We start from the raw sequence: 21,650 nt of genomic DNA on the forward strand, positions 1-21,650 counted from the left end.
ATGCAGCTCTCCATGCTACTCTATCCTGTGCAAGCTTCTTCATCTCCCAGTACCTACTGCAACCTACATCCTTCTGAATCTGCTTAGTGTATTCATCTCTTGGTCTCCCCCTACGATTTTTACCCTCCACGCTGCCCTCCAATACTAAATTGGTGATCCCTTGATGCCTCAGAACATGTCCTACCAACCGATCCCTTCTTCTGGTCAAGTTGTGCCACAAACTCCTCTTCTCCCCAATCCTACTCAGTACCTCCTCATTAGTTATGTGATCTACCCATCTAATCTTCAGCATTCTTCTGTAGCACCACATTTCGAAAGCTTCTATTCTCTTCTTGCCCAAACTATTTACCGTCCATGTTTCACTTCCATACATGGCTACACTCCATACAAATACTTTCAGAAATGACTTCCTGACACTTAAATGTATACTCGATGTTAACAAATTTCTCTTCTTCAGAAACGCTTTCCTTGCCATTGCCAGTCTAACCATGAACCTCCTGTTGTGTTACAAGATAAATTTCTATGGTGCTTCAAAAATGTCAGTGATGTTTATTAACAAAACAAATGAAGTAGATAAACCTCACTTCAGTCCGGATCCACAAACAATGGCAGTTTGCATATGTTGAGGCATGGATGGGGATTGCATTATTGCCGATTCCAAGATACAGCTGCAGTACGCAGAAGTGCTCGAAGAAAGTGTATTTCCTGCAAATTATGCCTCTCACTTTATGCAAAATTTGTCACTTACCACCACCATCAGCAATGCAACTCACAACAAATGGAATAGAAATTCACTAAACAACTAGCTCATTTGAGGGGAACAATAGCAGACATGCTTAAAGTTCTGTTTTCTACCTCATATTCACTTCTGGCAATGATACAAATATGCATAAAATGACAAAATAGCACCTTGATTCAAAGTACATATCAAACTGTAAAGTTCCCTATTTCTGGGTGGCTCAGATGACATTAGTTTTTACATCTGTTCCTCATCTTAGGTAAACCACGGTCTTATTTGAGATGGAATGTGAAAATATTTCGTCCTCGTCAGTCCCATATGCTTGCCTTAAGAACCTAGAGTTGAGTTCACGAATTATAATGAAAAAGCCACCACACTTAAAGAGCACTCTCAAGCTAGTCAATCTAAAGCTAATATATGTGCCTTTAATGATGGAACACTAGATGAATTATGTTCCATCAAAGCGAAGGGAGTAAGTTACTACATAGGTCCAATTCAATTCGAGTTTGGTAAGAAGGAAGAGTAGAGTTTAACATCCATTCAATGCCAAGTTCAAAGAAGGAACAAGCTCAGTTGGGGGAAGAAATATAGCTGTGTCCTCCTTTAAGAAACAGTACTGGCATTCACCTTAAGTGATTTAAGAAAACCTAAATCACAGTAATCAGATGAGGATTTGAACCACCATCTTCACTAGTGCAAGTACTGAGTCTTAACCACCTAACTCAAATCGAGCCAGTTCAAAGGTCGACAAAAAGCCAGGGCATATCTACCATCCCTGGTAGGACCACACCTGTTAAGGCACTGTACCATTCAAGCCTGTGTTCAGGCCAAGACAACCTATATTTAGGCATTTTATTTAGCATTCAGTACAAGCAGAAAATTTAGCTTGCAACTTATACTTTATTAGTGTAGGGTGACCGTTATTGAAACAATGTTTTTCAGTTGCTCCACCTAATACTGCTTTGTAGGAAAGAAAATGTATGCACTTTGATACCATTTACATTTAAATGGCTTGCAGTGACTGTGTTAGATCATTAGCCATTGATGGTACTAGGTTAGTTTAGCAAACACAAAAGGCATCCAACATTGAAGGTGACGGCACACAACACACCAGATCTGAAACGTACCTTACATGCATGAGATTCACACTGCATCATGTGTGGTTTCCCCTCATTTGTCTCATGCATGTCAACACAATGATATGGATTTTTAAATGCAAAGTAAGAGAAAAGTTTGTCCATTTACTTTTTAAAGCATCAATCAGTATAGTTTATTTAGTAATAAGGAACTTCGGGCAGTGTTTCATTTGATATGCATGTGTAAGATTGTAATATAAAATGTTTTCTTTAAACTATTTATAAATCTGAGCCACTTATTTTTGCTGTGGGTGACTATACAACCCTGTTAAGATTTTTCAGTATACACAAAAGACTGCTATTCAGCTGTTAAGTAGCTATACAACAGTTTTATTATTCCTATTTGCTGTGACTAACTGCACATACTCTTTGACTGTTCACATCAGCTTATCTGTTTAGTAAGCAATAAGGTTGATAATTTTTGTAATTGATGATTTATTTACATGTTTCTTCTCAAATCTGCCTGCATCAGATTAAATTAGAAATTCTATATCCATAATGTGTGCACACAGTAATTTCACACTTCCCATAGCAGCTGTCGAGAGTGGAGCAATCTGTGAATCACTGTTAGTACTGCTCTGTTTCCAATCAATGCAAATAATACCATTAATGCTAACACTTCGTAACGATTCTTGTAATTTGTAGCACCAAGGTATCAATTTTGATTCTGTAAACTTTTATATGATCATTATTACCAGGTGTTGCTGCGTTCTCACAGCAGCACAGTTTGCTTGCCCTGTTAGAGTGGTCTCTGTAAAGAAAACTGCTGAGTATGTTCAGTGCTAGCATTCCTGTGAGAATTAACATGTTACTGTATGTTCAGTCTTTTCATTCAGTGGTATACTCTTGCCAGACAGCTCCTAGCACGCACACACACAAGCCCCCCCCCCCTCCCCCTCCACATATACATACATATAAATCCGGAGCCTTAACAACAACCCCTTGAACTGCAATATTCGTATGCTCCAAGACACAACCTACTGTAGTAATGGCAACAAAGGAGCTACATAATTTTGCTACACTATGAGAACAGCTTTAAGATCAATGACAGCTTAATTTCACAAAGAATATTCACTGCTTTCCAAGTTACCTTCAGTATCATTAATTCTGATATTCTCTGTGGGCTTTATGCACATTGCAAAGAGAAGAAGCAACACTGCAAAAGTAAGATGACAGCTAACAAAGGAGCTTCACTAATATCTAAACAATTGTAAATAACAATCACGGAAGCAAAATTAATGATACATGGTTCACATTAACTGAAATGGCTGTAGCCTAAATAAATTTAGGCCCAGCAGACTTTTTCTACTGTTCAGATTACAAAATGAAACTGTGAATACGTATTGAATTCCCCCGACAAATCGTGGTTGTGTAACAGAATGATCTGTAGCAGGGCTCCAGATCTGTGTTACGTTGGAAGGTGACATTTGTTGTGAGTTATAGGGGGGCAATGAATGTGAAAGCAGAAAATCTGGGTGTGATAAACTGATTGGTAGTGAAGCCTAATGTTCAAAACATCCATGCCACAATGGGGAGGGGGAATCCAACGCGTAACTTCTCTCAAATGAAACTTTACTTGTGCAATATTTGTGTTACAATTTAGGAGACACTAATGAAAGGTATGGTCACATTGTATAATGACAGACCAAAAATTAAGTCACCTGAGAAAACTCCTGAGGTCTTGTTTAGCTGGCTGTCTACCTCTCGAATCACCACTGCTAGAAGCCTGGATGGCAGGTGGGTGCTCCAATACACTTAGCTTACCAGTCTGATAGACGCCTGCTATTCGACACAGCCCATCAGATTTACTGACCACCAGCTCATAATCGCAAACGACGCAGCAATCAAGGATATCAACAACCTGTCAGAAGCATAACAGTTCATTCTACAGCTTACATGATAAAGTTTACTACCTGACATATATTCTCAAACAGACAGTGTTAAATGACTAAGGTTTTGATAAACTTCGTAAAATGCAGTAACAAGTAACCATGCCAACACTTCTTCCAGAACTTTATTTTTAACTTTCACCATATAAAAAATTAATATTTACAAAATATAGTTTATGTACAACAATTTCCCATTCTGGTGCATTTAATTTGTTGTAAACTAGTCAGTCAACTCAGGGCTGCATCCTAATAGCACCATCAAGACGGATCACTTCACCATTCATCATTGGGTTTTCTATTATAGACTGCACCATCATTGCATATTCTTCTGGCTTACCCAATCTTTGAGGAAACGGTACCATTTTCGCCAAATAAGCTCTGACCTTCTCAGGCAGTGCTGACATCAGTGGAGTATCAAACAGACCTGGAGCAATTGTACAAACACGAATCCCTTGTATTGCAAGATCTCTCGCTATTGGCAGGGTCATTCCAACAATAGCTCCCTTGCTTGCAGAATAAGCTGCTTGTCCTATTTGTCCATCATAGGCTGCCACGCTAGCAGTGTTTATAACTACTCCTCTCTGGCCATCTTCATTAGGTTGGTTTTCTCCTATCAAACCTACAGCCAAACGAGTCACATTGAATGTCCCAATGGCATTGACTGTTACAACTTTTGTGAAGTCTTCCAGCTTATGTGCTAGTTTTTTATTAAAATTATAGGTTCTAAAAGCGACGCCAATACCGGCACAATTGACCAAGACATCCAGACGTCCAAACTTATCTTTCACAACATTGAGAGCATTTTGAACATCGTTTTCAGATGTTACATCTACAGGCGCAAATATAGCATTTCCGCCTAACTCTTTTGCAACTGCTGTTCCTTGAGAGGTGGGCAAATCACAGATGACAACACGGGCTCCTTGCTGCACGAGGCGGGCTGCTGTTGCTTTCCCAAGACCAGAGGCACCTCCTGTCACGAGACCGACAAGATTTTTAATCATTATGAATGTGTGTGTATATGGTGACACGCACTGCTTAAGCACTGTGAAGTTCTACGATCAACTGCTTTCGTCCAACGCAACAACATGAGATAGCACAGCCTTACCCCGCTACATCACTGTGTTATCAACATAAGCAAAGATGTTCGTAGCGAAAAGGAAGTGGTTCTGCGCTGGCTTTACACTAGCAAGTAGCTTGCAGAAGTTATTGCTGCAAGTTATTGCGAACCGCTTGCAGCTTTGTTTACACAGCAGCGCAAGAATTAAGCAAGATGCTTCCGCAAGTTCTTTGGCAAGAAACTTACGTCAACAACTTGCTGATACTGTTTACATATGTTTTCAGTACCACTACGAGTGTCAGCCGAAGTATAAAATGACAAGTAGGCGGGTGGGATATGCTGCAGCTCTTGTAATTGTAATGAAAAACGTGAAGAAGTATTTGGGTTAGAGAGTGGACAATGAGAAGACCGCAGAATGGTGCCTATAATAACCTTTTGCAAGAACTTATTATCGAGAGCATGGATACTTTTGAAATTTCTGCAGAATGCTTTCAAATCATTTGGAGTGTTTGTTGACGTTAATAGCGACGTTTATATCAAAACGAGACACAAACTTCCGTACTGCTATTTCAGCAAAGGAACGTTTGCTAGTCACTGTACGATTTATAGCTACAGGTGAGCTACGAATAAAATAGGCCTTTTCATTTATTTATGTGAAACATACAACCAAAATTTTCTTTGAAGGAGACTCATACAAGCCCCTAATGTACTTGTTTCATATTCCCGTCAGCACGATTTCTCTGATCTTACCCGATGTATGTAGAGCCATTTTTGACGTCTTGAAAAAGGTAAATTATTTGAAGGTATGTGAAAAGACAACAATGAAATTAAATTTTCATTGAAATAAACTGCATTTTACAGAATGATATGCTTATAAAAATGTTTTTTTTTCCTAATGCTCATAAAATGGAAAGTGACAAGCTAATTAAATAGAACATGTAATAATTACACATCGTCTTTTTCCAGACTCCTAAAACTACAAGCGAGTGGATGCAGGTGGCAAAGGGGTTGTGTCTTCAAGTTATGCTACTTTTTCTGTCTACTTCTTTCAGAGGTGTGTCGAATATCGACGAGATTTCATTTAATGCGCTCATCTTCTTCACTCCATCCTTAAAGTCCCAGTTATGCACGTTCCATATTTCGGGGTAGCTCTCCACGGCTTCAATAAAATGTTCTATATCCTGCTTCATCCATTCCCGTTTCTCATCCATCTCTGAAATTTGTTTGCATATAATACGTAAATGGTTGTATAAAATTAAGTCACCACATTAAGTATAATGTTAAACATGAGTGTTATGCAGACGACATACTTACTATCGCTTCCTACTTGCAGGAAATAGAAATAAATCCTAAAAGCTGCAAATTACTTGCAGATACTTCTTGCGTGGTGTTCACACTGGAAGCGGAAAACGTGCAGCAAGTCACTTCCGCAATAAATTGCAACGGTCGCAAGTCGACTTGGCGATATGTTTACACTCGCAAATCGCGTAAATTGCTGCAGTAACATGCTAGTGTAAACCGAGCATTAATTAGTCGCGAAAAATTTTACGGGGCACGAATTGTACAGTCATTTTCAGTGAAGAAGATTGGAATCTAACTTCCTTTGATCCTGATTTAATATAACACTTGCGTTAAGCCCGGTCCAGACGCAACGATCTGTCTGCGCAGACATCGGCGCAGATGTCTGTACATGCAAAAGATCGCTGCAAATGTGATGTGTTCACACGACACAAACCCCAATCTACTACTCGCCCGCCATCTGTCGGTATAGAAATGAAATATCAGTGGCAAGCGACTACGCTCCCCGTAAACGTCAAAATTTAATTCAGTTATTTTGAAATATAGCAATGGAGGAAGTTCTGTTGTGGTCTGTGTTCGCAACTTGTGTTGCAAAAAACATTCAGACCAACCGCAGGAAACAGAGAAAGCGGTCAAAATGGTGTAGACAGTGGCTGCTAAAGCGAAAGCAATTTTCTCACGTAAATTTACTGCGAGAGTTGCAGGGCGAACCAGTTTTGTTTTACACTACCTCGTGTTCCATTTCCTCGCACATTGAAACTCCAATTTCATCTTCAATTGTACTCCTGCTTGGCCTTGGCGTTTCTTGATCACTAAGAAAGACAAGCAGATCAAAATACCATAATGTTGGCTGGTATACTTGATCTACTCCTAAACCAGATCTTCTCGATTTCTGAACTTTGGATAGTTCTTTTCGGTAAACAATTCGCTGACAGACTTAATTTACTTGACTGGCCTTCATGAACTCATCCTTCAGGAAAGCGTAAATAACTTCACATCTGTTGGGTATTATTTCACTCAATGCTTGTTTCGATATTGCAGATGAAAATTCCAAATCCTTGTAGCTCCTTCCTGTTGCTAGGAATCTTAATGTTACCGCCAGCCGTTCATGAGGAGAAATTGCCCTTCTCATACAAGTATTTTTTTCTCATAATATGAGGGGTTACAAGCTTTAAGAGATAATTATAAGTTTCGACATCCATCCGCAAATAATTTCGCCAATTCGCAACGAAATTATTTTTTTATTACCGTTTCTCTGATTGCCGAGGCGTCAACTGCCCGCAATTTTTCAATTAGAGCATTGTATGCTGCTGTCTTTTTGTCTCGGTCATTATATTCTTTACTTTTAATCTTCCACAAACATGGGTGGTTTCTGTATATTTCAATGAATTCACTTACAAACTCTCGAGAACACTGACGAGTATCAGCCATTTTAATGCTCTGTGCGCACAAATACAAACACTAGACTGAGCAAACAGCTGTTTCGCGCCAGATTTGCGGCGATCTCCTGTCCACACGCTCCAACTTGTCTGCGCAGATGTGGTTTGAACCCACAGATTTGAGAGGTTTCGCTCAAACCTCCAACTCCAACTTTCAGGTTTGCACACACCTCAGGTTGGTGCAAATGTTCTGTCCACACGCAACGATCTGTCTGCGCACATCACATGTGCGCAGACATTTGCGCAGACAGATCGTTGCGTGTGGACGGGCCTTTACGTCTTACTAATCCAACTGAATTCCAGTTCGTAAGGAAATTGTATACTATGTGAAAAATTGCATTTTTTCACCAAAGCGTTTAATATGTAATTTTGTTAATTAATGTCTCTTATCGCTTTCTTTTTCACGGAGACATTAAAAGTAGTTTCTAATGAATTGTTGGCTAATAATCAGCGTTCATTACACTCTGATACAGGTAAACCTCACTAATCTAAAGCAATTGTAAGGTGCTCATCATATTACTTTCTGTGCCTCCCTTGATTAAAATGGTTATTTTAAAATGATACAAACGACTATGGGCCGCCAATAAAATAGCGATAATTATGCTGAGGGTTGAGCAGGTAGCTTAGAAAATTTAAAAAGGGAAATGGATAGGTTAAAATTAGATATAGTGGGAATTAGTGAAGTCCGGTGGCAGGAGGAACAACATTTTTGGTCAGGTGAATACAGGGTTAAAAATACAAAATCAAATAAGGGTAAAGCAGCAGTAGGTTAATAATGAATAAAAAAATAGGAGTGCGGGTAAGCTACTACAAACAGCATAGTGAATGCATTATTGTGGCGAAGAGAGACACGAAGCCCGTGCCTACTACAGTAGTACAAGTTTATATGCCAACTAGCTCTGCAGATGATTGAGAAATTGAAGAAATGTATGATGAGGTAAAAGAAATTATTCAGATAATGAAGGGAGACGAAAATTTATTAGTCATAGGTGATTGGAATTCGATAGTAGGAAAAGGAAGAGAAGAAAACGTAGTAGGTGAATATGGATTGGGGGTAAGAAATGAAAGAGGAAGCCACCTGGTAGAATTTTGTACAGAGCATAACTTGGTTCAAGAATCATGAAAGAAGGTTGTATACATGGAAGAAGCCTGGAGATACTAGAAGGTATCAGATAGATTATATAATGGTAAGACAGAGATTTAGGAACCAGGTTTTAAATTGTAAGACATTTCCAGGGGCAGATGTGGATTCTGACCACAGTATATTGGTTATGAACTGTAGATTAAAACTGAAGAAACTGCAAAAAGGTGGGAATTTAAGGAGTGGGACCTAGATAAATTGACTAAACCACAGATTGTACAGAGTTTCATTGAGAGCGTAAGGTAACAATTGACAGGAATGGGGGAAAGAAATATAGTAGATGAAGAATGGGTAGCTTTGAGGGATGAAGTAGTGAAGGCAGCAGACGATCAAGTAGGTAAAAAGACGAGGGCTGGTAGTTATCCTTGGGTAACAGAAGAAATATTGAATTTAATTGATGAAAGGAAAAAATATAAAAATGCAGTAAATGAAGCAGGCAAAAAGGAATACAAACTTCTCAAAAATGAGATCGACAAGAAGTGCAAAATGGCTAAGCAGGGATGGCTAGAGGACAAATGTAAGGATGTAGAGGCTTATCTCACTAGGGGAAAGAGAGATACTGCCTACGGGTAAATTAAAGAGACCTTTGGAGAAAAGAGAACCACTTGTATGAATATCAAGAGCTCAGATGGAAACCCAGTTCTAAGCAAAGAAGGGAAAGCAGAAAGGTGGGGAGGAGAATGCAGAGAGTCTATACAAGGGCGATGTTCTTGAGGACAATATTATAGAAATGGAAGAGAATGTAGATGAAGATGAAATAGGAGATATGATACTGTGTGAAGAGTTTGACAGAGCACTGAAAGACCTAAGTTGAAACAAGGCACCGGGAGTAGACAACATTCCATTAGAACTACTGATAGCCGTGGGATAGCCAGACCTGACAAAACTCTACCATCTGGTGAGCAAGATGTATGAGATAGGCAAAATACCCTCAGACTTCACGAAGAATATAATAATTCCAATCCCAAAGAAAGCAGATGTTGACAGATGTGAAAATTACTGAACTATCAGTTTAATAAGTCACGGATGCAAAATACTAACACGAATTCTTTACAGATGAATGGAAAAACTGGTAGAAGTTGACCTTGGGGAAGATCAATTTGGATTCCGTAGAAATGTTGGAACACAATACTGACCTACGACTTATCTTAGAAAATAGATTAAGGAAATGCATACCTACGTTTCTAGCATTTGTAGACTTAGAGAAAGCTTTTGACAATGTTGACTGGAATACTCTCTTTCAAATTCTGAAGGTGGCAGGGGTAAAGTACAGGGAGCGAAAGGCTATTTACAATTTGTACAGTAACCAGATGGCAGTTATAAGAGTTGAGGGACATGAAAGGGAAGCAGTGGTTGGGAAGGGAGTGAGACAGGGTTGTAGCCTCTCCCCGGTGTTATTCAAGCTGTATATTGAGCAAGCAGTAAAGGAAACAAGAGAAAAATTCGGAGTAGGTATTAAAATCCATGGAGGAGAAATAAAAACTTTGAGGTTCGCCGATGACATTGTAATTCTGTCAGAGACAGCAAAAGACTTGGAAGAGCAGTTGAACGGAATGTACAGTGTCTTGAAAGGAGGATATAAGATGAACATCAACAAAAGCAAAACGAGGATAATGGAATGTAGTCGAATTAAGTCGCTCGAGGCTGAGGGAATTAGATTAGGAAATGAGACACTTAAAGTAGTAAAGGAGTTTTGCTATTTGCGGAGCAAAATACCTGATGATGGTCAAAGTAGAGAGGATATAAAATGTAGACTGGCAATGGCAAATTTGATAACATCGAGTATAGATTTAAGTGTCAGGAAGTCGTTTCTGAAAGTATTTGTGTGGAGTGTAGCCATGTATGGGAGTGAAACATGGATGATAAATAGTTTGGACAGTAAGAGAATTAAAGATTTCGAAATGTGGTGCTACAGAGGATTGCTGAAGATTAGATGGGTAGATCACATAACTAATGAGGAGGTATTGAATAGAATTGGGGAGAAGAGGAGTTTGTCACACATCTTGACTACAAGAAGGGATCGATTGGTAGGGCATATTCTGAGGCATCAAGGGATCACCAATTTAGTATTGGAGGGCAGTGTGGAGGGTAAACTAATGAGTGCAGCTACGCATGGGGAGTAGGGGCCTCAAAAGAATGTCCATGTCAAAAATGATCATACATGAGTTTACCATACATAATAAAAACAAAAGGCAGTATTCAATGTTACCTTGAGATGGTGTAACATTGAACGCATAGTACTTTTGTAACGCTGTTAACAGTTAAAGTCTGTGAGAGTAATTTTGTGGAATAATATTGCTTTTAAATGAAATAAATGATTTAATAGTACTTTATCAATATTAAACATAATGGCAATTTAAATGAAATTAGATAAATTTGGAAATTAAGTTTGTAAAACATTTTTTGACAGTCATATTCTTAATTTTACAAAATGTAAGTCAGGAAAATGAAATCATTAGTTTGCCACTGTCTATAGAAATGTTTGTTGGTACACTTTAAGGTCTTGCTTGCAATAGAATAAAACTCGCATCGTATCGACATATGGAGCCCTAAGAAACTTTATAATGTCTTCCTTACTGGGAGTTCCCTCATCAAGAGAAGCTGAACCATAAGTTATTCCATCATCTTGACTGATGTTTAGAATTTTACTGGTTCTTTGGCAATAAAACAAACCAAACAAAAGTCTCCAGTTTCTGGAATATTGTTAGTACCCAAAGAGCTTTTTCCAGAATTTGGTCAGACTCATCACTGGTTGAATAGAATATACAAATGCTACCAGATACAGGCATTGGCACCAACATTTTCTATATAAGGATCCCAAATAGAAATTTACCATCCAATACTGTTTCAATAGTATTTATAACAGTGTATATAACTTTCTGAAAAAACTGTTCAATGTTACACTGTTGTTCAAAATAACCCCATATTCTGGCACTAAATAAGAAAATTGTCATCATTTTGTTTAAAGAGAGAGAGAGAGAGAGAGAGAGAGAGAGAGAGAGACGGAGGGAGGGAGGGAGGGAGAACAATACAAGTACTTCAATAAATCATATACAGCACTTAAGTACTCCATTGGGCGATGATAGTCATGAGTCGTAATTTTATTGATAGAATATAAACAAAGAAAACTAATGCATCGGACCTTTGCTGTAATGAAATTCAAAATCTATAAGTATAACAAATACGAGGGCAGTTCAATAAGTAATGCAACACATTTTTTTTCTCGGCCAATTTTGGTTGAAAAAACCGGAAATTTCTTGTGGAATATTTTCAAACATTCCCGCTTCGTCTCGTATAGTTTCATTGACTTCCGACACGTGGCAGCGCTGTACGGAGCTGTTAAAATGGCGTCTGTAACGGATGTGCATTGCAAACAACGGGCAGTGATCGAGTTTCCTTTGGCGGAAAACCAGGGCATCTCAGATATTCATAGGCGCTTGCAGAATGTCTACGGTGATCTGGCAGTGGACAAAAGCACGGTGAGTCGTTGGGTAAAGCGTGTGTCATCATCGCCGCAAAGTCAAGCAAGACTGTCTGATCTCCCGCGTGCGGGCCAGCCATGCACAGCTGTGACTCCTGCAATGGCAGAGCGTGCGAACACACTCGTTCGAGATGATCAACGGATCACCATCAAACAACTCAGTGCTCAACTTGACATCTCTGTTGGTAGTGTTGTCACAATTGTTCACCAGTTGGGATATTCAAAGGTTTGTTCCCGCTGGGTTCCTCGTTGTCTAAACGAACACCATAAAGAGCAAAGGAGAACCATCTGTGCGGAATTGCTTGCTCGTCATGTGGCTGAGGGTGACAATTTCTTGTCAAAGATTGTTACAGGCGATGAAACATGGGTTCATCACTTCGAACCTGAAACAAAACGGCAATCAATGGAGTGGCGCCACACCCACTCCCCTACCAAGAAAAAGTTTAAAGCCATACCCTCAGCTGGTAAAGTCATGGTTACAGTCTTCTGGGACGCTGAAGGGGTTATTCTGTTCGATGTCCTTCCCCATGGTCAAACGATCAACTCTGAAGTGTATTGTGCTACTCTTCAGAAATTGAAGAAACGACTTCAGCGTGTTCGTAGGCACAAAAATCAGAACGAACTTCTCCTTCTTCATGACAACGCAAGACCTCACACAAGTCTTCGCACCCAAGAGGAGCTCACAAAACTTCAGTGGACCGTTCTTCCTCATGCACCCTACAGCCCCGATCTCGCACCGTCGGATTTCAATATGTTTGGCCCAATGAAGGACGCAATCTGTGGGAGGCACTACGCGGATGATGAAGAAGTTATTGATGCAGTACGACGTTGGCTCCGACATCGACCAGTGGAATGGTACCGTGCAGGCATACAGGCCCTCATTTCAAGGTGGCGTAAGGCCGTAGCATTGAATGGAGATTACGTTGAAAAATAGTGTTGTGTAGCTAAAAGATTGGGGAATAACCTGGTGTATTTCAATGCTGAATAAAACAACCCCTGTTTCAGAAAAAAATGTGTTGCATTACTTATTGAACCGCCCTCGTAATTGCGTGTCAAAGAACTCAGGTCTAGCGATCAGGTACATGCAGACATATAGCCTACAAATGGTACTATAGACTCATTCAGTATAGATTTTGAGGACCATGTGTCTCAAACAACAGTGTTAACAAGAGAAAACCGAATTTTCAAACCACCAGAAAGCTTTGATTTAAGGATGTTACCAAACATTTTTCCACTGTCATAATAATGTGTCAAGGAACAAAATTATCACTACAAAAAGACAAGGTAAAAGTATTAGACACTCTCTTAAAAGCTCGCACTGGCATGCATGAGAACTGGTACTAGTTATGTGAGTGAAGTAGTGTGTATGTGCCAGTCATTTACTTGGAATCAGTGCACCAAGACTGGTGAAAGTGAAGACGTGACAGATTGACAGAAAGGAGTAATTGTGTTTACAAGTGCCCAGGATCACACTGAATGAAGATGCCCAATTTGTTGATGTATTAATCTGGACTGTCCAACATATTTACAAGGAATTGTGTTCTAGTTGTAGCCATGTAACATGGCATAATAACAGTATTTGTAAAAAGATCCTGTCTCACTGGAATCAGAGAAGTGTCATGCCTTATCAATGACAATCATTTACAAACACAACATGAAGAAACTGTTAGATAAATTAATGCTAAACATAAAATTATACAATTACAGCACAAGAGAAAAAGATGACTATCACATCAACAGTACCCGACTACAGCTAGCTGATAAAGACTCTACTAAAACAGGGTGTTTATTATACAATAGATTACCAAGCAATTCAAAAAATATAAAAGCACTACCAGTTTTCAAAACAAAACAAAGATGGAACTTAAAAATAGCATGTTCATGCAGTGTTAAGGAATATTGTGAGACAAGTGCAAAGGAGTTAGAATAATCAGTACCAAAGCAATATCTTGTGGATTGCACTACATATACTGTGACGATGGAAAGTAAAGCTGAAAATTTTTGTAGTGTCACATCCATTGCAGCATAAACTGAAATTAGTCACCTATTATGTAGTAAATTAAATTAATATTAAAATATTATGTTTTCCCCAAGTTTTCACGAATTGTTTTATATATATGTACAAGTCTAATGTAAGATAATAATACACGTGATCAAATTGTAATTTATCCATTTGCTGTAATTGTAAATGTGTATTGAAGTATCCAGTACACCTCTAAACAGCAATCAAAGTATGAGTAAGTATATAAAAAGAGTTTTAAAGTGCCACCAAAGTCAAGTGTGCTATTGTATTCACATCAAAGATAAGTTGAAATGTTATCTTGCACACGCCTACGTATTCAAATAGGCACAAGAAAGCAGTGACTGTGAAAAAAAATAAATAAAATGTTGAAACACACTAAAAAGGCACAATTTTCAAAAGATAGCCCTCTTTTCCTGAATTACACTGAGAAGAAAATCAACTTTGAAATTTTTACCAATAGATGTATTCCACAGTTTGCCAGAGTATACGACAAGGTGATGCTTTGTGACAAATTATCCCTTTGTTCCAGATTGTGACCCGAATCTGGAAACGTTTCTTTCATCAACAGAGCATTACTAGGTGAGCTATTCAAGCATATCAGACTGCCTAAAGTTTTCTATTACTGTTAGTATATCACCATATCATCACAGCTGAAATTGTTATTGTGAAAGAAATGTACCCTTAATAATTGCTGAAATATGTGAAGAAATTTATGTAAAACATAATGGGAATCTTGTTGTGGGGCAGGATATATTGAGATGTTTATTGCATAAACACTAACACTAACCTTGCTTCCAATTAGTGAGTGCCCATCTTCCATCATATCCTCAAAATGATCCATAAAGCGTTCATTCAAGAAGTACAAACGAACTGCATCATCTTCAACAGCTTCTCCAGCAACATCTGCCTCTATAACACTGTCAGATAACACTATAGGGTATTATTAGATAAAAATTGAAAATGTTACCATTATAAAGTGATAATGCTTCAAACTCCAATTCATTTCTCTTTGGTGAACTGCATGCAACAGCAATAGTTCCTATACTTTGTGGAATTAATGATTATGATAGAGTATTTTTGTCATGCATTATAAATGGATGGTGCATAGCGACTAATGAAATAATCGTGATAACTGCATGAAATATTACATTGTTGTTGTAAATAAGCTTCTATTCTTGTATAATGTAGTGAACTTAAAAGACAAATATCAATGCAGTTGAAGTTGAAGTAATTAGCAAGACTAAGTACGTTACTCATATAACTGCTTAATATTGTTGGGTAAAATTTTTGGTGGGTAACGATGGTCACTTTTGGGATGAATTCTGATAGCAGTTTAAAAGAAACAAAAGTAAACAAACTTCATTTGTTCATCTTATACTGTCAGCTCCTCTTGAAGTACATAAACTAGAAGAGCGATGTTCAGTGAAAAGATTTTTTACCTGAAGTTGTGGGACTGTATGAACTTACTAGAAAGTTTTGAAACAGAATGGTGAAGAAGTGTTAAAAGTCTCCTAAATATGTATAAGTTACATACAGAAATGTAGAATTATTGATTTATAACAGTAGAACTTTGTAAACATTTCTTAACAGTAGAAGCAATTATATAATAATAGCTGTTTCAGTTTCTGTTGTTGATCTGATTGATTTGAGGTCTTTTGTGAAGAAAACAATCTATATCACTTAATAAATTTCATTATTTTTTATGCTTGTTTGGGTATTGCCATCATCACATATTAAAAAAATTTAGAACTTACAAAACAAGGTTCAGTGACAGAGTTTTTTAATGACGACTTTGAACCTTGTTTTTTGTATCTGACGATGACAGTAAACAAAATGGCATAATAAACAGAGACTTTTATTTTGTCTCCTTTATTAATGATTTGAGGTCCACTGAAAGGTGATTCTATGTGTTGATTTCCATGCTTTTTACACTGTTCCCATATAGTTTTGTACTGTGTGGTATGATATGTTTCTTGCTTCATGGGAGCGAAGATTCAGGTTTTCATGTAGAAACTTCAAAAGCTGTATTGTGAACCAGTCAACATGACTACAGCTATATTAGGGACAGGACTTTAATCTTTTTAAAAACTAGCCTACAGTGTTCATATTTCTTTTAAAATGGTATTATTCTCACAGTTTGTTCCTGTAACTTAAAAGTGGTATGTGATTCAGAGCTATTTCCTCAGAAAATCAGACCATAGCTCATTACAGAGTCAAATAAAGAATTTTACACCACATTTAAGGTGTCAATATTTGTTGTATCTCTTATTGATCATGGTAAGAAACAGACTAGGTTAGGTTAGGTGTCACTGATGCAAAGTCCAAAAAATTATGTTTTCTGTACTTCGCTAATTTTATGTCTACTAATACATACTTTGGACTAAAGGAATGACACTTTGTCTTGTGCAGAAGCTCATGTAGATTTTTGTTGTTTTTTTATAAGTGAACTTTAATAAGCAAACTGACTTCTGTCACACAGATAATTCTTGAACCTGTTGAGACCAGCATTTCAAACTCCATATTGTTGTAGCTGTTAAGAAGCAACATCTGATTTACTGTGTCAAATGTGTTTGATTGATCAAATTGCTCGCTGCTTGTGATCTACTAGAGTGAGCATTTGTAAAGAAAATCATCTAGGTATCAATAGTGAATTTGTTTTTTAAAAAATCCGAAGTGGGAGTGGATTGAACTGTCAAGTCAGGCAGGAAAAGTGTATGCAGTATACATTCCACCTCACAGTCTGTGGAAAATTGAAAACTTTGATTCTAAAGATAACTCTAAAAACGAATCTGAGATTGTATGTGTATGTATGCAAAAATATATCCTCATAAAGTTAGATATTCCTTTGAAAATATAACTTCAGTTATCACATGTGTAGATCAAATATCACCAAGTTTCTGCTTTCATTCATGAAGAACTTGTAGTCTTCTAAAAATAGATGAATCTTTTAGAAACACTGTATTTTCCTCAAGATGATAATGTTTTCGAACATTATACACAACGACAGGTATATAAAAATCTTGACAACTGCCGATTTTTCTCTAATGTTGTTTCTGTGTGTTCGATCACTCCCGAGAAGCTTAGTTAGCACATAATGTGTTTTGGAGTCCTGAAGTCGATAGAAACCTTTGTTTCCATTTGTTTTGAGCTCAAACAGCGAATTCTAAAAGAAGGTTATGATTTTCTAGACAACCATGGATATGCTGTGAACTCTTCACTATGAACATCAATTCAAAGAAGAAGCACCTTGGTTCATCTGTTAAGAAAAATTCAAATCTCAAATGTATGCTGGTGAACTGAGTTTAATGGTGTTCCATAACTCTCAAGACCCAGTTTTTCTCTGACTAGAAGGACAAAATACTGTGAACAGACAGAACCAATATAATGTGCTTTAATACAGAGCGAAAACTATGAGAAAAATAAAACGCCATGGTGCTCTCTCAAATGGCATGACTTCGCACCACAGAAAGATAAACTGGGCCAATATAACATTGCCCAGTCAGCGCTGAGCCACACCAAGCCAGGCCTAAGTGCCATGTCACAACCATAATGACAAACAGGCAGCAGACTCAATACTGCAATATTGTGGCACACAACCAAGGCCATTCCCTCACATCGCTTGAGTGAGATGTCTGCATTGCCATTTTAGCAAGGTGAGCTCACTGTGGAAGGAACATGATGTCATTCTAACAACACTGCAAGGTGCCTTAACAACACGTAAATCCTATACAGAAATGCTTTTCAGCCCATCGGTATTGCAGAAAAGCGCAAAGATGAAGAGCTGAAAGCCACCATTGAGACATCAAGGTGTGGCAAAGACCACTGACAAACACAGAAAACGAGGCCACATTCGTTCATCCTCTTGCCTCCGGTAGACAACAATAAATATTCAAGTTTCCAAGCCCTTCTATCTTCCAGCTGCAGTGTGCCACCATTGAGGCAGTACCTGTGATGTGCTGACTACGTTTTACCAGATGACTACTTTCTTCGAGACACCAGCCAGCATAGTGTACTAGACGTAGTCACTGTGAGCTGCCAACCTCTCACTGATGATGTGAAGACCTGGAGCCTTCTACTAGCAACTCGCTGGAGGGAAAACAGATAGTGCTTGACGCACTCTCACACTTTCACTGTATTTGATAGGTGCAGTGACTGCTGCTTCCACCGGCTCACATCTGGGAGTGAACACTCGTTGGCATGGTCTTTCTCTTGTGAGAGGCCATGTCGTAACTGTGCATTACCATTGCCATCCCTTGCTGAGCTTTTGGAAGCTCATTGTGTCCCTCACTATGAAGTCTACGAGTGTGCCCTAGTCAAAAACATCACTAAGCTGTTGGGCCTCATCACCGGACGGGCAATATCTACCAGCCAACTGGGCCGGCTGTCTGTACAGTGCTGCAGTGTGAGATGCTGTGACCGTACCGATGGCCTCGAGAGACTGCTGAGTGTGCGTGGCAGCGTGTTCTGTCGTGCTTTTTACGTCCACAGTCCTCCTACTGCTGCCACGGAAAGGCAGCTGAATTCTAAACTAAAGCTAATAAACGTATAATTCGCTTATGATGTCCCATTATAATCCTCAGTGGCTTACAGGCCCTCACCAGCATGCTCTATACTTCGTCGTCCTGCATCCATAAGGGTCGCAGCCCACTGACCCTTATGTATTAGTGTCAGAATAGGCTGTCACCTCAGGACTTTTATGACAGTGGAAACACTTCTGTAGCATTCACTGATGTCACTGCTCCGACTTCCAGCCAACACAATGAAGTGTAGTGAGTGAACGTTATCTGCTGGCCTTTCTGGTTGTGTTTATTTTTGTGTGGCTGTGTCTAGTTTGTGGGATCCAATAGGACTCAGTGTCATTTGTTGAACTTGTTCCTATTTATGAGAGAGTGTAATGAAGAGCATTTAACGCTAGTAAGGTGTAAATTTTGTAATTTACCAGAAAATGAGTTGCTATGCACTAAGTGTGACATTTGTAGATGATTTGGTCATTTGGCACATGACCGTTTTGAGTCACGTTGGGTCATGACCAGGCGTAAAAACTGACTGAGCTCATTTTTTGTGTTTACATTGTAAGTGTAGTTTTCCCCATAGTTTCTGTTATTGTAGTTGCAATTGTAGGATACACAAAATACCAGACACACATGCAGCTATCACGGTTGAGTCTGTCGCCACTTTATCGGAAGAAGTAACTAAGTTATTGGCAGTAAGTGCTCAGTGGAAAGAATACAATGAAGAATTACATAGCCAAGTGAAAGTTACTGCAAACCTTTCAACAATCGCAATCAGGAGAAGGAAAATTAATGTTGAGTGTGCCCCATCTTTTTGTGAATCCGTCAGCAGCCAACTCGGTAACGCCTTTTTCTCGGAAAACAACGGAGGATGTAACTGTGTTCACTAACGATGTAACAGCTACGACAAAATTGAATAACTGGATAGATAAAACGTGTTTACATATGACTATCTTATGGTTAATGGGCGAGGCCAAAATGTAGGGCTCTATATGTCTTCTTAAGGTGTATCCCTAATGACATGTCATGCAGAGTCAAGATGGGAAATCCATCTGATCTGGCTGCAGCCATTAGAATCGTCACACAACCGGAAGAAACTGATATTGCTATAAAGGGGCGTAATGTGCATTGTGTCTTCGCCTCTGAAGTGTTACAGATATGGATATCAGGGCCATCTACAAAAGCAATGTCGTCAACCAGAGTGATATGAGTGTGGTTGAGTCTATCATAAGGCGCAAGATGCGGGAGGAGGAAGCAAAGGAAACAGCAACCAAAAAATCTTTTGCCTTTAACAGCAAAATGGGAATGCATCATTCATCGGAAAGCATATCCAGTAGACTCTAATACTGCATAGATGTTTACAGAGACAGAACGCTGCTTGATAGGCTTATTTTAGGGCAAGGAATCCATAGATGTGCGCACATGTCAGTCGTTAGTCTGGACCTCTCAGGTTCGAAGAGACTCAGGTCTCCCTGTTACAGGTTTCATGCGAATAGGTGACAATGACATGAAGTCGTTAGCGGCAACGCTGCTCGGCTTCAGCGTAGGAGCTAACTGTTTACGTGAGCACACTGAAGTGTTGCTACGTGTTAGTAAAAGGTATTCTGCAATTCTCGGGCTGTACTTCTTTTATAAACATCATGTTAAAATCGACCTTCTGCGGTGTACAATTTTACTCAGTGGAAATTTGGTTTCCTCTTTGGACACCAACTTCAAGCGCGGCCATGTCACAAGGTACACTGACCATTAAGGTTTTGGCATTTGAACTGCAAATACTCCTGTGTATGCTAAGAACTGGTTGTCATGATAACATACTCTCAGGTGCAGGGACATTATTTTAGATTCCTGTAGGTTGAAATTTACGGTTAAAGCAAGGGCTTGACAAAAGTAGAATTACGAAACAATAGTATACTGATAAAATGGTACAACTTGTATAGCAGGAGCACAATTCCGCTTTTCAGCTTCTATCACCGGTGAAGTTATCACGACCTACATTCTATTGGCCAGAAAAACTGTTAGAAGTCTTAAAAGCACAAAACCTAATGTTTTTAAACAATACCTTGAACCCTGACCTATTATATTCATTGGACGAACTTGAGCATTGGGAAGAGGAAGAATTTGCGTGGAACCAATGTCCCAGCGTATTCAGCAATAAACAATCGCATAACATCAAGACTCGTAAGTATTACATGTATCAGTGTTTCCATGGTTCTACCAGCAGTTTGCGCGCTCTACTTTTGCTGCAGGCATAAAATTCCCCATGCCCATGAGTTTCCAGTACGGCAAATACCAGTCTAGTGGCGTGATAGTGTACATAGAACGACAAAAAGTATAACCCAACAATATTGTGGATCTGTATTAGTGTATATAGAACAACAGAAACAACATAAATTTAAGAAACAAAACAAGGACATTGTGAATTAGCTGTCATGAATATTCAAATGAAACTTTGTACATTTATGTAATGGGACCAAATCAGAAGCAAACTGAGCAAAATTCAAAAGGGAAAGGGAGTATCATGTCACAGAAAGATAAAGCAGCCAAATGTAAAAAAATAAATAAATAAAATAAAATAAAATTCTCCCCATCCATTGCCGAGCCATACCAAGGCACTCTCGAGCACTGTGTCACAATTGGAATGACAAACAGCCAGGAGAGCAGATGCTGCAATATCATGGCACTCAACTGAGGCCCTTGCCATACATTGCTCAAGGAAGATGTGTGAATCGCCAGTTCAACAAGATGACCTGACTGCTGAATGAACATAACTCCATTCCAACAGTATTGCAAGGTGTCTTAACAAGATGTAAATTTTACACAGGAACACTTTTCAATCCATTCATATTACAGGAAAGCATCAAGATGAAGAGCTGAAAGCCACAGTTGAGACACTGAGGTGCAGTGAAAGTTGTTCATGAACCTAGAAACCAGGCCA

The 21,650-nt window shown here is 38.8% G+C and overlaps 1 protein-coding gene across 1 annotated transcript; it reads right to left on the reverse strand.

The window, feature by feature from the left end:
- Nucleotides 1-3,861: 3,861 nt before the first annotated feature.
- On the reverse strand, nucleotides 3,862-4,902 carry LOC126198336 (3-hydroxyacyl-CoA dehydrogenase type-2-like). Its single transcript, XM_049934713.1, has one exon. It carries the CDS (start codon nucleotides 4,763-4,765, stop codon nucleotides 3,998-4,000), a length of 768 nt encoding a protein of 255 aa, XP_049790670.1. The 5' UTR covers nucleotides 4,766-4,902; the 3' UTR covers nucleotides 3,862-3,997.
- Nucleotides 4,903-21,650: the final 16,748 nt, after the last annotated feature.

Source organism: Schistocerca nitens, chromosome 1 (genome assembly GCF_023898315.1).
Source record: "Schistocerca nitens isolate TAMUIC-IGC-003100 chromosome 1, iqSchNite1.1, whole genome shotgun sequence".
Lineage (NCBI taxonomy): Eukaryota > Metazoa > Arthropoda > Insecta > Orthoptera > Acrididae > Schistocerca > Schistocerca nitens.